Source organism: Lissotriton helveticus, chromosome 11, assembly GCF_964261635.1.
Source record: "Lissotriton helveticus chromosome 11, aLisHel1.1, whole genome shotgun sequence".
In the NCBI taxonomy this organism is placed as follows: Eukaryota; Metazoa; Chordata; class Amphibia; order Caudata; family Salamandridae; genus Lissotriton; species Lissotriton helveticus.
This window is the reverse complement of record NC_136072.1, coordinates 496,854,165-496,872,206: the sequence shown is the minus strand read 5'-3', so window position 1 is coordinate 496,872,206 and position 18,042 is coordinate 496,854,165. Positions and strand designations below refer to the sequence as shown.

Here is an 18,042-nt window from a genome sequence, read left to right as displayed (position 1 = left end):
ACTGACAATATTCTACCAACACAGACAACAGTGAGAGTGTAGGTGGGGGAGCAATACGCACAGCAGAGGAAGGGCGAATGGGGTAACACGGACAGCATAGGGTGGGTGGGACGGATTGGACAAGCTGAGAGCAAGCACATAGTCAATGGACCGTGGGTGAGAGGTGTTGGGGAAAGTAGACAGGCAGTGAAAGGTGGGAGGGAGGTGCTAGGGGCATGGAGACAGACCACAGAGGGTCGGCGGCAGAAACTCAGAGGGTGAGAAGTTGGAGGCAGATAGTTGAATGAAAAATGCAGCACTCTTAGACTGCTTAAACAGAAAGAAAAAAGTAGAGCCAAAAAATGAGCAGCGGAATGAAGCAACTAATGCGTCAATGCTGCAGGGGAGGGGCTAACACACGAAGAGCAAGAAGACTACAGCAGCTGGCAGGTAAACAACCAAATGAGTGACAATGAAGCTAACAAATGGTAAGCTATGGGCGGTCTCTAAGCACATTGTTAGAACACAAAAGGTCTTGCAAAAGACTGCACATGTGCTGTCTTAGGCAAGACCTAAAAAGGATGAAAAAAAAGGTGCAGGGACCCAGAATTTGTCTTGGTAGCCAGCAGTCGACTTAGCTGAATGCTGAGGGGTGGATTGGGGGGAAGGTGGTAGCAAGCTTACCATGTTTTGATTATGTTTTGTTTCCCCTTCCTGCTTCTTTCTTCCTTCACCTTACACTTCCTACACCTTACACTTCCTACACTTCTTCTGTGTATCTTTCTTGTATGTTCTTGTTTATCGTTCCTCCCTCTGTAATCACTTTTTCTTATCTTTCTATTCCTCCACTCTTTTTAATGGATCAAAGTCTGATTATGAAAAATGGATACTGGTCTCCAACATTGAGTGGCAGTGCCCACCAACAGCAACCATTGCTACAAATTAACCACTGTCTTTCTTGTCCTCAGTCTACGATATTGTCAAGAATTTTACTGCTGATTACGATAAAGCCCTGATTTTCAACAAAGTGCACCACGAGCTGAATCAGTTCTGCAGCGTACACACCCTTCAAGAGGTCTACATTGAGCTATTCGGTAAGCCAGTTCCAGCGCTGGGCTATTTGCGTGGCTCTTCTTGCAATTCAAGCCATGTGGTCTGTTCATTGTGCTCCAGCTTCTTTCTGGAAACTGATTTCTGGTTGTGAATGTAGAAACAGATCTCCGCCACCATCATGTGTATGTGTTAGCTTAGTTATGCACCTCATTCATTCATAATAGTCTGCCTGAGTGATTTTTCTTTGGTTGTCATTGTGATATAACCCTAGCTCCCTTTTGGTGCATGCCTATTCAAACTTTTGTAAACTTACAGCATGAATCGATGTATATTTTCATCGATTAGGGTAATCTAAAATTCTGATGTGTTTGTTGTAGATATTTGACTTGAAAACGTACAGTCAACCAATTCCATGATGAGCTCAGAAAATTTGTGTTTAGCCTCGTTATACTTGGGGCTCCTGGGCTTAGCTCATTTTTATTTACATTTTCTGAATGTATTCATATTCGTTTTTATTTTATTGGCGTTTCCTCAAGTAAAGCGAGCTTCCAGCTAGCTTTTTTTCACATTCCGTTATCATTTTGCATGTTAGCCTCGTTGTCATTTTCCTTACTTGCTCTGCTCTTTTATAGTGTGATTTTTCAATTTTATATCCCATTGTTGCAAAAGGGAATCAACTGGCTGCCATCTGTATTGAGCCTTTGGGTGCCCAGATAGGTCTGTTTTCTAGTGCAGCATATCCATACGAATATTTTAGCAGATCAAATGTATTGTTACTATATGGCTGAACAACATGTTTACACTATTTGTTTAATGCCATTTATTAATGGACTTTTATTCAAAATAATAATTTACTGCTTGGCATGTCCGTACTACTGAGTCAATTATTCTGTTCGTTTATTGTACACAACATTTGTATTTTGATGTTTTCATCTTTACGTTCTCAATCAAAATTCTTTATTCGATCAAATTAATGACCATAAAAGGATGCATAAAAATATACCTACAACATACAAAAATGAATCCTAAATAAAACTTAAAAAGTCCTTACTAAACAGTTGTCTCCCCAAAAAAGCCACAGCGGACAGATACAGAGAAACATAGTTACGTATTGCAAAAAATCTCAATTGTAGTGTAAACTATTTATATACCTTTTAAAAAGGAAATTTGTTATTGTAAAGTAAAACTCATTTGTGCAAAAAAGCGAAACTCAATCATGATAAATTAGCATACATCTTCCTTAATTTTAAAGCATAGAGGGCAACATTTTAATCCACATGCACAAAGTTGGGAAGTTTAGGCACTGAATATACTGCAACCCTTTCCGTCTGATCTTTAAGTTATAATTTTGAGTTTTTACATATCTCTGACATATATAGGAATGGGTCGCAAACACAAAGTATTAAACATGTTAATGAATTGTTAGGGACAGCATATAAGGGAGCGTTTTGTCTGCATTTTCGTGCCTGGTGCAACAATTAAAAAATCATCAACTCTTAAGGAACTTTAAAAAATGAACGTTCACTGAAATCCTCGAGACTTTTGTATGAAGATGACTTGTAATAAACATGTATGCTTATTACATGTCATTTTACACTTCAACAAAGATCCATTAGTATGTTGGACTTATATCTTCAATTGTAGAAAAACAGGTTTCAGTTCAGGTCATCTGCACGTTTCTATAGTTGAAATTGTATCTATCAATCGTTAATATCGAGAACATTCCTGCAGGTACACACAAAATTGTTAATCCAATATACTCACTTTCATAGTAACACAATTACCAAGCAGTGTATGGTCTATGGAGTTTCCTTAGCATATTCAGCTCTCGAATCCGCATTGCTAGGCCATCTACATGCTGTGTTGTACCCCTTATCTGCAGTTCCCTGGGTTTCTTTTTTTTTTTTAGGCAATTCATCTATATTCAGGATTCTATGTCAAACTTCAGAATCCTATCAGACGAAGAACCTAATGGTAGTAGTTCAATGGTGGTCCTTCTTTGTGACAGCTTCTAAATTCATGCAGAAAAAATACAGTTAATCAGTGATGCCACAGATCTTGGTGGGAGCATTTATATATTTGCAGACCGCCTTGAACATTACAATATAGAGCGATGGTTCACCACCAGTAATGTATTCTGTTTTCGTTTAGATCAAATCGATGAAAATCTCAAGTTTTCGTTGCAGCAAGATCTGACCTCAATGGCCCCTGGACTCATCATACAGGTAATGGGGAAAGAGGGTGGAATGTTAAGGAAATATAGATGATCTACGAATTAAAGACCACAGAACACTGCTGGAAACTTGCCTATGAACAGAAGAATCTAGAAAGTGGTGACATAACCACATTTTCACGAAACACATTTGTACTCATCCTGAGCTTCTGCACAACAGCACAAATGTAACAACATTGGATGATTCTGTCACATAGAGAGTGCACCTCGTTCAAGAGTAGAGCATAATTCTCTCAGAGAGAGCAGTTATAGCACTGGAGACAGCAGTGCAGGATTCCCTCTTACACAAGAGTAATAGCTCGGGCCTCGGAAATGCAGCCCTTCCTTTCACACAGGGAACAGATACAGCAAGTGTAGCAGCAGTGCAAGCTTTCCTCTCACAGATCAGGTGCAGCACAGGCAGAACTAATGCAGTTTCTGCAGAAACCGCCCCCAACGCACTATCAAGACTCTTTCGGACCTCGACATACACACCCTACTCCGCACATATGTCCCGGCTCGCCAAAACCTCATAGCCACCACACACCTGTCCATTCCTACGATTCTCTCCAACCCTCTCAGACACCCCACGCATAACAACAGAGGCTCCGTCCCCAACAACCTCACAAAAGTCCCTCTCACTCTAGATCCCTCCTCCTCCATCTGCACCCCCAGACTCAAATGCACACTTCTCAACTGTAGATCGGCCCAAAGACACTCCTCGGAGGTCGCTGATCTCATCATTTCTTTGAACCTTGACCTAGCCATCCTAACTGAAACATGGTTAACTGAATCTTCTACTCCTATCATGGATATCCTAGTCCCCCCCAACTACTGCATCATTAGACTTGACAGGTCCATCAAGACCGGCGGTGGAATCGCATGCATTTACAAGAGCAACCTCTCAATTAATAAAGTCACCGCCCCTTCTCTTACCTCCTGTGAATACTTCTGCCTTGATGTCATCAGTGAAAACAAACCTGTATGTTCACTACACATCATCTACCACCCACCTGGGGACAACCTCACCTTCTCCCAACAACTCATGGACACAATCTCAATCAACTCAGGACGGCAAAACACACAAATTTACCTTGGCGATTACAATCTTCACTGGAATGATTGCAGTGACGCAGTGGTTAATAGCCTCAAAAATGTCCTTAACGCTTCTGACCTCACCCAAATTTGCAACAGCCCGACCCATGACAAAGGCTCTATCCTCGACCTTATCATCTCCAAAGAAGGCACTATTCAACTTGATTCAATCCAACCCTGTGACTGGTCAGATCACCATATTGTCACATTCTTCATCAAGGAAAAAGTTAAGCGTATCCCGGTCCAATCCTCCAAGCCCAAAGTGTGGAAAAGAGACCTGAAGAAACTCAATCCAAACTCTTTACCCCCTAACAGCTGCAATCTCCTACTCCCCCCTACCGACGTTACTGACGTTCAGTATTTAACTGACCACTATCGCAACACTATGACCTCAATAATCAATGAGGCTGCACCGATGCAACTGAAAAGAGTCTCCACCAAGATCTCCAACCCTTGGTACGACGGGAGTCTCAATGAAGACAGACGGGCCATGCGAGTGGCAGAGCGCACCTGGAGATCTGTTCCCTCAGCACTGCACCTAAAAATTCTGAAGAAAAAGAGAAACGCATACTTCAGGAAAATAAAACGCTCAAAATCCGAGTTCTTCAGACTCCAGCTCGACCAAGCTGAAAACTGTTCGAGCTAATCCGATCACAATCCAAGGAACAACCCCAAGCAGTCGACAATATGGGCATTGCACCTTCCTGTGAAGATTTCTCTGCTTTCTTTAACCAAAAAACTGACAACATAAGGAGCGATCTCCTCATTGACGCAAGCCTTTACTCCAAACCCCACTGCATAACACCCAATGAACCAAAAAACAATGCGGCATGGACATCCTTTGGCACTTACTCTGAAGAAGAAATTGACAGACTACTCAGCACCCTGAAACCATCCTATCACCTCACTGACCCTCTTCCTGCTAACGCTGTAAAAGACTTCACCCCTCCCACTCTGGACTAAAATTATCAATAGCTCACTTCAACAAGGAACCATCCCTGACTCCCTCAAAGTTGGACAAGTTACACCTTTACTAAAGAAACCAACAGCCGACCCCACTGATCTAAACAACTACCGTCCGATTACCAACATTCCCACTCTCGCCAAACTATTGGAAAAATGCGTTCAAACTGTTCTATGTGTTTTGTCAATTGTAGTTGATCTCCTCAACCCTCATCAATCAGGCTTCCGAGCAGGGCACAGTACCGAAACTGCTATAACTCACATAATTGACGACGCCCTCCAAATTTTAGATCAAAATGATACCTGCCTCCTCATCCTTCTTGATCTCTCTTCAGCATTAGACACTGTGAAACATGAGAACCTACTCGAACTCTTAAACACAAGAATGGGTCTCTCTGGGACTGTTCTTCAGTGGTTCACCTCCTTTCTACACAACCGGTCTCAAAAATTCAAGAGCAACAACTTGATGTCCTCTCCAATACCTGTATCGTTAGGTGTCCCCCAAGGATCCTGCCTATCCCCTACTTTGTTCAACCTAGTTATGGAACCTCTCTCCACCTTGCTACAAGCATCCAATGTACAGTTTCACATGTACGCTGATGACACTCAACTATATCTCAAACTACAATCCCCCAAAGACATTATGCGTCTGAACTCTACGATCAGAAGCACCCAATCCTGGCTGGCCGATAACCACCTCAAACTCAATGCTATGAAAACTGAGTTCCTTCTGATCTCACCTCCCGCGAAAATCTCTACCACTCAAACCTGGCTTAAGCACCTAACTGCACTCAATGTCCAACCGACCATCGTGGATTCAGCAAAATCTTTAGGCATAACACTTGACACCAACCTCAACATGCAGCAGCATATCAGCAAGGCAACTAATGGAGCGAACTTCCAAATTAATACCTTGAGGAAACTTAAACCCTTCCTCCCAGCCAAAGACTTCCAAACTGCAGTACAAGCACTAGTCATCCCTCGCATAGACTACGGCAGCATCGCCCTCTGCGGTCTCCCCCTTACTACAACTGCACCCCTAAGAGCTTCACTAAACGCGGCAGCGAGACTCATCACTGGATCAAAAAAACACTCTCATATCTCTCCTGACTTTAAATCCCTGAACTGGCTGCCTTTTGAAGCCAGAATACATTTGAAAATTGCCTGCATGACGCACAAGGCTATACACCTGAAATCACCCGGCTACCTCACTCAGAAGTTGACAATTTCCGGCGGGTCCAAAACCACCAGAAGTACAAACAATCTTCTGCTGAAGCCTCGAAGATTCCGGAAGGAAAAAACTTACAAACGCTCCTTCTCAGGAATGGCGCCTAGGATCTGGAACTCACTCCCTGCAGAAACCAGGCTCATCTCCTCCACTCTTCTTTTTAAGAAAGAAGTTAAAGCTATCCTCATGGCTAAATACACTTGAACTACTACTTTTGATCTTTTAAGACTCTGCGTCGATCTGTACTACTTGTTTGATCCCTTTGCACATGTGTTTTACTTGTATTATTGACCTACCTGATTGTTCATGCTCCTTCTTATTTGTACTACTTGCATTGATGACCTACCTTCCTAACTATGCTCCCTCGTGTACCCACCCTACCACTCACTTACCCCTTGCCTTTGTAAAGCGCTCTGTTATCTGCAAAGATCTTGTTCGCGCTATATAAAACTTTCAAAATAAAATAAACTAATGCAGTTTCTGCAGAAATAATGCAGTACTTCTTTCTTTCCCTAACCCAAGCTTTGTAGTTTAGGTGCATTTTAAGCCTGTTTCCAAATAAGTGAAGAATCTAGGGCAGTAACTCCCAACCAAGCTTATAGTCCCAAAATTGTATCGTAAGTGAGTACTTCCATCCTTATTATATCAATAAGGGGGTTAGTGGACACCAGCGTTAAATGGTATTTATGAAATGCAGAGGCTTAAGAAAATTGTTGGCTTAATTTTTGCCTGCTCAAAAATGAGACAGTTTTGGAGGAACTTTAGTTCTGTTGTACGAATGGCCTTTTTGTGCTTGACTTGAATGCTTCTATGCCTTCTAATATATTACTGCCCTACATTCAATAAAAGGCTATCTATCAATCCCTCAACAGCATCATGAGGCATGCTTCATCTCACTGCAGCTAGATGCTCAAATCAATAGTGTGCTCTCTGGCCGCTGAAGTTGGCCATAGGGGTGTTTCTCCCTTACTAAAAAACTTTGGGGGGCTTAGAAACCTATATTTTGTTTTTACCTCCTTCTTGAAAGATTTAAAGCATGCAAAGATTGTTTTGCTAGGACCCCTCCTCTCATTTATCAATGTGTGTAGCTGAAAACATGTCTGCAGATAAGAAGGCAACGGTCCTAATCAAACCCTATTGGCATGTGTTTGATCTAGTATGGGGCAGGCGAGAATACATTATTTTTCGTACCCCTACACAATTGTAGTTTAGTCTTGGGACTACCTAAAACTAGATGTAGACATGCAAGTGACAACACAGATGGCAGTGTAGACACGAGTTGACATTCGCTCTGTAAGTCATGTTCAAAGGAAGATGGGAAGCTGCACTTTGGCCCACACTAGCTTTTTGACCCACACTAGCTCTTTGACCCACACTAGCTCTTTGACCCACACTAGCTCTTTGACCCACACTAGCTCTTTGACCCACACTAGCTCTTTGACCCACACTAGCTCTTTGACCCACACTAGCTCTTTGACCCACACTAGCTCTTTGACCCACACTAGCTCTTTGACCCACACTAGCTCTTTGACCCACACTTGCTCTTTGACCCACACTTGCTCTTTGACCCACACTTGCTCTTTGACCCACACTTGCTCTTTGACCCACACTAGCTCTTTGACCCACACTAGCTCTTTGACCCACACTAGCTCTTTGACCCACACTAGCTCTTTGACCCACCCTAGCTCTTTGACCCACACCAGCTCTTTGACCCACACCAGCTCTTTGACCCACACCAGCTCTTTGACCCACACCAGCTCTTTGACCCACACCAGCTCTTTGACCCACACCAGCTCTTTGACCCACACCAGCTCTTTGACCCACACCAGCTCTTTGACCCACACCAGCTCTTTGACCCACACCAGCTCTTTGACCCACACCAGCTCCCACAGAACATACCATTGACACAAGCATCCATTTGTGATCAGAACAAACTGTATGAGTAAGCATGTCATGTGACATGACTGAGGGTCTGGCGGCCTTTTACTGACCCTAGGGTCATCATCTTCAGACTTAGATTTATTCACAGCAAGCACACTAAGCTTACACCTTCACTCTAGAACTCCCATCAAATTTTTTATTCATATTTAATTATGGAGGATATCTTTTAGCCTCTTTAAATGTTTCCTCTTACTCCCTCCTCAGTAAAATACCAAGCCTCTCTCAGATGTATATGCCCACAACCTAAATGACATTGACTGTTCCTTAGTCATTTAAACTGAGTTTTAGACACAGAATTCCATGCTTGAAAGCCAACAGGGCACATACCACAGACCAGTAGATGGACAGGGAGGGGGCAGAAGTTTATTCCCTGATTCTTCACCTTCATTGCTAGTTAGTGTAAGCTCAAACCTGTGAGTGGATTGCATCCTTTGAAATGCTTCTCTCCTATGTAGTAGAACATGGATCTCTATTTCAGACCTCAGCAGAACACATAGTGAACAGGAGGGAGTGGCTTCCTCAAAGCAAGCCCTGGCCTTCAGACTACACCTGAACCAACACTTGTTATCCATCAATCAATCAATCATATTATTTGTAAAGCGCACTACTCACCCGTGAGGGTCTCAAGGCGCTGGGGTGGGGAATGCTGCTACTGCTAGAAAAGTCAGGTCTTAAGGAGTTTTCTGAAGGTCAGCAGGTCTTGGGTCTGCCGTAGGTGGGTGGGGAGGGTGTTCCAGGTCTTGGCGGCGGGGTGGGAGAACGATCTGCCGCCGGAGGTCGCTCTTCGGAAGCAGGGGACTGTGGCGAGGTCGGCGGAGCGGAGCTGGCGGGTGGGGGTGTAAAAACTGAGTCGCCTGTTGAGGTACGTTGGTCCGGTATTGTGGAGTGCCTTGTGTGCGTGGGTGAGGAGCTTGAAGGTTATCCTCTTGTTGACCGGGAGCCAGTGCAGGTCAATCAGGTGGGGTGTGATGTGGCTGTGGTGTGGGATGTCGAGGATCAGGCATACAAAGGTGTTCTGGATGCGTTGGAGCCGTCTCAGGAGTTTGGCCAAGGCTCCTGCGTAGAGGGGGTTTCCGTAGGTTAACCTGCTGCTGACAAGGGCCTGGGTGACCGTTCTTCTCGTTTCAGTCGGGATCCACTTGTAGATCCTGCGGAGCATGCGGAGGGTGTTGAAGCAGCATGAGGAGGAGACGGCGTTGACCTGTTTAGTCATGGAGAGGGTGGAGTCGAGGATGACCCCTAGGTTGCGTGCGTTGTTGGTGGGTGTTGGGGTGGTTCCCAGTGCGGTCGGCCACCAGGAGTTGTCCCAGGCCGAAGGGGTGGATCCAAGGATGACGACCTCCGTCTTGTCCAAGTTCAGCGTCAGTCGCCTGTTCCTCATCCATTCAGTGACGGCCTTCATTCCTTCGTGAAGGTTGGTTTTGGCAGTGTGGGGGCCCTTGGTGAGGGAGAGGATCAGCAGGGTGTCATTGGCATAGGAGATGATGTTGAGGTCGTGCCAACAGGCGAAGTGGGCGAGTGGTGCCATGTAGATGTTAAACAGAGCTGGGCTGAGGGATGAGCCCTGGGCTACGCCACAGATGATCTCGATGGCTTCGGAGCGGAAGAAGGGAAGGCGAGTGCTCTGTGTTCTGCCGGAGAGGAAGGAGGTGGTCCAGTCCAGGGCCTTCTCTTGGATCCCGGCGTTGTGGAGGCGTATTTGTAGTGTGTGGTGGCAGACTGTGTCGAAGGCTGCTGACAGGTCCAGGAGGATGAGGGCTGCCGTTTCTCCATTGTCCAGCAGGGACTTGATGTCATCGGTGGCGGCGATGAGGGCAGTCTCTGTGCTGTGGTTGCTGCAGAACCCGGACTGGGAAGGGTCCAGGATATTGTTCTCCTCGAGGTAGCGGGTCAGTTGTTCATTGACCGTCTTCTCGATGACCTTTGCCGGTATTGGGAGCAGGGAGATGGGCCGGAAGTTCTTTAGGTCCTTGGGGTCCGCCTTGGGTTTCTTGAGTAAGGGGTTGATCTCGGTGTGCTTCCAGCTCTCCGGGAAGGTTGCTGTCTCAAAGGAGGTGTTGATGACTTTCTGGAGATGGGGTGCGATGGCTGTGCTGGCTTTGTTGAAGATGTGGTGTGGGCATGGGTCTGACGGAGATCCGGAGTGGATGGTGTTCATGATCTTGATGGTGTCGTCGTCTTTGATGTTGGTCCAGGAGAGCAGGCGGTTGGTGCAGATGGTGGTCGTGGGGGCGGAGGTCTCAGTGGTTGTCGGAGCGGTCTTGGCATTGAATCTGTTGTGGATGTCTGCGATATTGAGGTGGAAGAAGGTGAGTTGCACAGGTCTTGCGAGGGTGGGACGTCGTTGGTGTTGGTGCTGGGGTTGGAGAGTTCCTTCACGATGTTGAAGAGCTCTTTGCTGTTGTGTGTGTTGTTGTCTAGGCGGTCTTTGAAGGAGGCCCTTTTGGCGGATCTGATGAGGTGATGGTGTCTGCGGGTGGCGTTCTTGTGGGCTGCGTGGCTGTCCGGTGTTCGTTCACAGAGCCAGATCTTCTCCAGCTTTCGGCAGGTTTGCTTGGAGGCCCGGAGTTCTTCAGTGATCCCGCTGGCTTTCTTGTTGGTGTGACTGTTGGAGGGTTTCTTGATCGGGGCAAGGGTGTTGCTGCAGTCATTGATCATCTGTCTGAGATTGCGGGCGGCGGTGTCGTGGTTGGTGGGGTCGGCGGGTGGGCTCTGGGCGAGGGTGCTGGTTAGCTGGTCTTCGGTGACTTTGCTCCAGCAGCGGCGAGGCATCTGCTGGGTTTCTTGAAGATGAAGTGGATGCAGCAATGGTGGGTCCAGTGAAGTTCAGTGGTGTGGTTGAAGGAGACGTGGGGGCTTGCGGAGAAGATGGGGCTAAGCGTGTGACTGGCGGAGTGGGTGGGTGTTGTGACGAATTGTTTGAGTCCGAGGTTGGCTAGGTTGTCAATCAGAGTGGTGGAGTTGGTTTAGTTGTTGTTCTTGTGGTGGAAGTCCAGGTCCCCGAGGAGGATGTCCGTGGAGGCGAGGGCGTGTGTGCGGACTAAGTCGGCGATGGAGTCGCTGAACTGTAGTCTGGGTCCAGGGGGTCTGTAGATGAAGGTTCCTCTGAGGGTGGGTTTGAGGTCGGTGTGGATCTGGAAGTGCAGGTGTTCGGCGGTGCTGAGGGTGTCGTCTGTGTTGGTCGAGACTCTAAGAATGTTCCTGCAATGATCAAAAGTAGTAGTTCCTGTGTTGGTGCGGTCCGTGCGGGTGATCTTGTAGCCTTCCGGGATGGCTATGGCTATGTCTGGTGCGGGGTTCAGCCAGGTCTCCATCAGGAAGGCATCGTCTGGGGAGGTTGAGTCGAGTAGGTCCCAGAGTTCAACGGCATGTCTATATCCCAGTATCCTGAAGTTATCCCATAAAGCTCAAGCACACTGTGGAATAGAAAAGAGAGAAGTGAAAGTTTAATGTATTTATTATTCACAAAATGTGTCATTGTATTGATATTTGTAAAGCATGACCTTTTATTTATGAGGAACAGTGTTTGCTACTCGTATTAATAATTTGCAAGGAAGTCCTGACTTCTAATCATAAGTGAACTCTTGATGAATATTCTCTTTCCTCTTTTTGTTTTCTCCACCAGGCTGTCCGAGTTACAAAGCCTAACATCCCAGAAACGATTCGTAGAAATTATGAACTCATGTAAGTACGTATGCTCTTTGAAAGAGGTACTGAAAAAGGGAGAGATATTGAGTATATTCGAATACCATGCTCCCTCTGTACTGTTCAGTGCAACCCATGTTCGGTATCTTAATTAATTCTCATAAACACATTAGTGAGCCGTAAGCGGTGATACATCATTAAATTTTTTTACTCTGTGTGAGATGGTGGCAGGTTTGGATTGTGTTTCTTTTAACTTTGTGAATATTTTGCGTGACTATTGTCTTGTAAGGTAAATTGTATTGCTAGTGTATTTTTTTCACAATCTATATTTATTTTATGAAGGAAACTGCAACATAGAAAAAAAAAGGATCATAATCATCAGAGATCAGAGGAACAGCCACTCCTTGAAAGGCAACTGAGTAGAGTCTCTGATGTAGAATCAGCAGATGGTGTGTGACCGTGGCAGCTCCCATGGAGCGGATTGCACCTATTGTAGTGACACATAAGGGCCAATGGACTTTAGGATATTTATTGAGCTTTGTGGGCTCAATAGAGGTGTGATTGTAGACCAATTTGCACTACCGAACCCAATAGAAATGTTAACTATAGCACATGCTAAGGTCTCGGGAAACCATGTGGGGCCCTGATGGGCGCCAGGCCACTCCCCACAAGGTGTGGCACCCCAGGAGGGAGGACCAGAAGGCCAAGACGATTCAGAGACCAAACTGCTAGAAGCAGCTATACCCCCACTAAAACACAACTGCCGCGGCAGCCTGGCCTAGGTTGATAGTCTCTAGGCTTGGCCCTGGGTGGCTGGTGTGCATGCAGCAGTGAAACACCAGTTGTGTGAGTTTCACAACATTGTGGGCTGCATTGTACATGTGTTAAAGACAAAATACAGGACCTGGTGTGAATGCAGTATCCTTTTCACCCATAATTTTCTGGGAGAACAGAAGACAGCAGAAAAGTACTCATCTGAAGTGCTAGGATCATAGTGAACACCCATAGGTGTAGCAGTCCTCGTATGGTTTTGAGAATATCTTTAGACCATCCCCTATTTGACGTTTAGGCGCGCCATATGTGACATGTGCGTGAGTCTGTTAAAGGTGGGCCTTGCTTAAGATGAGCGGTTCAGGCTCAGCTGTTTGGAAGTTCCAACTAAAGTCTATCCTAGCCAGAATCTACTTTTTCTTTGATGGCGCAATGTGTGTCGACTCCAGAGTACCCTGTATATCTGCAGAGAAAAGCTGCTGTGAGACAACATGCCAAAGACTGAGATTCTAATGCCTTTCAAGTGGGAAACATGGAAGGACATTCGGTTTCAGTACACAACCTTGCGGCACCAACATGAAATGTGTTATAGATTAGTGAAAACTGGGCCTATGTTTTTTAGAGTAGCATGGTAGGCTCCCCATTTTAGAAGCCGCTCTCTCTAAGTGGGTGAAGATTAACACACTGTGTGATCTTGGCTGAAAGACTATCAGTGGAGCTCTCCTTGCTAAGTCGTTGTTTATCCCAGTGCAGGTCTCTTCAGCATAATGCATGTGCAAAGCATAATTTCATCTGTATCAACTAGAGTACCATGAATATTTCATTCCTTTTTACTTTTAAAGGAACTGATAGATTTCCTTTTGATATTCTTCTTTTGTCACCTTTGCTACTGTATATAGATGATCAATGTATTTACTGCGGGTGTTCCGAAATTCGTGTAGCTTCCTGGCGAGTAATTATGCGAAATTTCGGAACATTAAGCCGACCTTTCAACTGATATTTTATGCTATGTTTTTTTTGCGTGAAATGCATCCTCGCGTCGGTTTTAGATATGAGGATGCACTTCTGCTAAAAAATAAATAAATACAAGTTGTGCTAAAAACGTAATTACTGCTAACAGGAACTGTTAGCATTCCGTCCATTTGCCTTGTTTCGGTGTTCCTGCGAAACTTATTTACCCAAGCGACACCCAATTACGCCAAGTAGTATAATTTCATGAAATTTCACTTGTAAATATAACTAATATGCCGGAAGTACGGAAATTACGCCGGGCCTAAATGATCGTACCACACAGGAATGCCAAAGATACAGAGGAAATCTTACGGTTGCAAAAGGAGGTGTAGGAAGTCAAGTTGATGACGGTTCTGGAACTTTCTTAAGCTTGGAGAGCAAAAAAACTAGCACTATTCTTCCTTCTAAGGCCAAATAGTGCCCCGTCACTTGATAGCTGCCTGCTGAAATGAGGGTGTAAAGGTTGCTACTGCGGCACCTGGCCTCCTGTCGCTTTAAATTCCCCTTACACCCAAATTGCTTTGAACGCTCGAAGCGAAGTCGCTATAGGATGGAAAGCGGAACTTGCAGTTAACGCACGTGAATGATGAGCAAAGTAAGAGTGGGAGTTTAGCTGCGCGCAGTGCCTGGCGCTGGGTGTCTGTGATCCATCTCTCTTAAACGGCTTCTAGACGCACTGAGCCAGCCAGTTACCTGAGGGGGTTATTCAGCGTGTGGCTCAGCAGAAAAGGATGCTTTAAAGGGCTCTTTTTTTAATGAAAGCATCATTTCTACAAGACAGTTAGGGCCGTAAAGATTTTGTCTAATCATCGCGATCCTTTCTGCGCCTCCCAAACAATTAACTGTGAGGAATCCTGTGGTCTGAACTCCCCTGTGCATGAAGGTGCACAGGCCTGAGCAGCAAGTCTCCTTCTGCCACAAGCTAGAGAGCATACTCTTGCCTAGCTTCAGCCTCAGGGGCGTAGCTTGGGGGGTGGGGGGGGGGGTGGGGGGGGGGGTTGCCCCTGCCCCCACCCCCCTCAAAAAATATATTTTCTGGCAAATAGTTGGGGACAGGTGCTTTCACTCGGGGATAGTGAGGTGCCTGTTGGCTTTCATCAAGAATATTTACATACACACGGACAAAAACGCACACTCACTCTCTGCTTTCGAAGTCTTAACAAATGTTGATTATGTTACAAAATATTGCTTTGTCTGACTGAGTACCCTTGCCAATCCACATTCGTCTCCTTTTCCACTGCCCCTTTAACTCTCTCACGCACCCTGCATGTCGTATAATGTTTATTTTAACATTATTTGCCAATATGTGATTGTAGGGAAATCTGAAGCTCACACTCCCTCTCCAATCTTAAAAGCTGCGCCCCTGTTCTGCCTATGCCTCAGAAAGGTTTATTTTCCTGGGGGGCTGGTTGCACAAGTACTTTATCATAATCGTGAGGCTGCGTTCTATAAACTAGACACTTATCGCTGATTTTGGAACCTCTTGGTGTGGCCTCTAATTCTGGTTTATCTGCGTGAATAACGTTTTTTGTTTTAAAAAAAAATATATAGGTTTATTATGAATAGTACACAAGTTGCAGCAACACAAAACATGTCAAAGGTGTAGAAAGAAAAAGAGAAGAATTCCCCCCCCCCCCCCCCCCGGAACATCCTTTGTGGTTATAGCATATGACTTTGTGCACGTTTACAGAGAATAGCGTAGTTTACATTACAAGCATTTGTATCATGAGCATTTCAAACAGGGCAAGGCCCAGCAAGCACTTTAACAGGATACAGTATCGTGACTCTTACATTCATGGCTAAGGTTAACCAATTTCCCCCTGTAGCAACACTTAAGCAAGGGCATCAGCAGCATGTACCAGTGCCACCATCCAGTCCCTTTCATCCTGACGCACTCTAGTCCATTGCGGCTAGGTAACTCTGGTACAGGCTCCAAAAACTCTTGGGGCAATTCTGTGGGGGTAGTATATCACTATATAGTTCTGACTGCGTATTGCAGTATAACATGTCCTTAGACCACTCTGCATGTGTGGGGGCCGGGCCCTGAGCCCATCTCTGAGCACTCTTCGCAATAAGCATTACATATCCACTAATTTGCGCAACTCTTTCTTCAGCAGTCTAGAATTTCCAAGGAGTGCCAGCAATGGGTCAGTAGGGAGGGGCGTGCCCATGATGTTGCCTAACTTCAGGAAAGTCAACCTCCAGAAATTTGCTATGACTGGGCATGACCAAGCTAGGTGCCATGAATCCCGCTGGATCAGTGTTGCATCTTTCACACTCAGCGGAGTCTCTAAGGCCGAATCTGTGTAGTCTGGCTGGGGTGTAATAAGTTCTATTTAGGAAATAAAATCGTATAAATCTGTGTCTATAGTTGAGTAAAAATGCGCCTAATGGACTCACAGCAGTCCCGCCATGTGGTATCATCAATATTCATGCCTAGGTCACTTTGCAACTCTAGTCTGGCCTTAGTGTAGGTGTTTTTGCGTTCATCCTGCACTAAACTATAAATGATAGATACTGACTTATTAGGGGAATCTGCAAGAAGTATGTGAGATAGAGGGGCATACTCCGGTGGCTCTATTGTGTATTCACCGAGCAACCCGCGAAGGGCATGCCACACTCTAAAGAAATGAAACCTCGTCAGCGAAGAAGTAGTGTGACTCTCAGCTTCTGTTTCTGCCAAATTGCGAGCTGTGCCACCTGCAAATAGATCCCCAATTTTGGTAATATTGATTGTACTCCTTGCCCTCACCACCTCTTTCCCTGCAGGTTGGTAACCATTGACACCATTCCAGTGGTGTCGCGGGGGAATACAAGATAACCTACTAAAAAGACAGGCAGGAGCTATGCCATGCATGCGCCATAGAGTTGATTGAATCCAAGATCCCAGCACTTCTAGATGGGGTGCAAAACAATTGAACAGAAGAAAGTCAAGGGCGGTAGCCACTTTTTCTATTTGTATATGCGGGAGAGCTGTGTTTTGGTGAATCCAATAGTATGCGTGTGAGCACTGCACAACTCTAATAGAGTTCTAAATCCGGAGATCCAAATCCCCCATGGAGTAAGGGACCGTGAGAATATTCCATCCAGCTCGGGATTGCTTACCTGCCCAGGCCAGCTTTACCGTAAGTGACTTAACTTGTCTAAAACATTTTGTGGGGAGGACCATCGGAATATTGAGAAACATGAAAAGGAATCTAGGTAACACCACGTCTTCATCAGAGAGATTTGGCCCAATAGCGACAAGCACAAGCAAATCCACCGCTCTAGCTCCTCCTCCAGCTTAGTAATTGCCTTGCCATAATTCTCTTGAAAAACCAGCTCCGGATTCATGTCGACCTCAATACCTATGTAACAAACTGAGTCAGTGGACCATGAAAGGGGAAATTCTGGCTCTATAGGCTCCATGGCTGGCGTCAGCGGAAATATTGTGGACTTATTCCAATTTATCTTAAGACCTGAAAATTCCCCATATCGCACCACCTCTCTCAGCACTGGGGATACGTTGACTTCAGGATCTCTAACATATAAGATGGTGTTGTCTGCATATGGGAAAACAATTAAGTTGTATCCCGGGAAACGTATCCCTTTATGCCCGTGGTATTCCTTAAGTGCACGCGCCAGCGGTTCTGCCACTATGGCGTATAAAAGCAGTGAAAGCGGGCATCCCTGCCGGGTGCCTCTAGTAATCTTAATCGTCGCATTCACCAAGTCCTCCACCCTTATCCTGGCAGTTGGGGAATTATACAGCACTCCGACAAGTTGTAAGAAGACTTCCCCAACACCCATTCTTCTTAACACAGTGGACATGAAGGCCCATTCGACAGTCAAAGGCCCTCTCTGCACAAGAAATACTGATGCTGCTTTAACATCTTGCTTAATGTGTTGAAGAGTGCCAAACACCTTCCATAAGTTGTACGTTCGGTTTCGCCCTGGAACAAATCCCGCTTGTTCTGCTCCAGCCACCTGAGGGACCAAAGGAGCCAAGCGGTTGGCAAGTATTTTGGCAAACAGCTTGGTATCAACATTAAGAAAGGACAGCGGTTTATATGAGGAACATTCGTTAGGTGGCTTGCCTGGTTTAAGTAGAGTAGCTATCAATGCCTCTCGCATAGATGGAAGCATCTCGCAAGCCTCACCCATT

At 45.5% G+C, this 18,042-nt stretch overlaps 1 protein-coding gene across 2 annotated transcripts in view; it reads left to right on the top strand.

Annotated features, from left to right (window-relative positions):
* LOC144791434 (erlin-2-B-like) overlaps positions 1-18,042 on the top strand; it is a 234,193-nt gene that overhangs the window by 100,623 nt on the left and 115,528 nt on the right. For both annotated transcript variants that reach the window (XM_078666119.1, XM_078666118.1), the window contains exons 6-8: positions 948-1,073; positions 3,184-3,257; positions 12,097-12,155. In XM_078666119.1, coding sequence (XP_078522245.1) covers positions 948-1,073; positions 3,184-3,257; positions 12,097-12,155 — 259 coding nt within the window. The remainder of the gene's footprint in view (positions 1-947; positions 1,074-3,183; positions 3,258-12,096; positions 12,156-18,042) is intronic.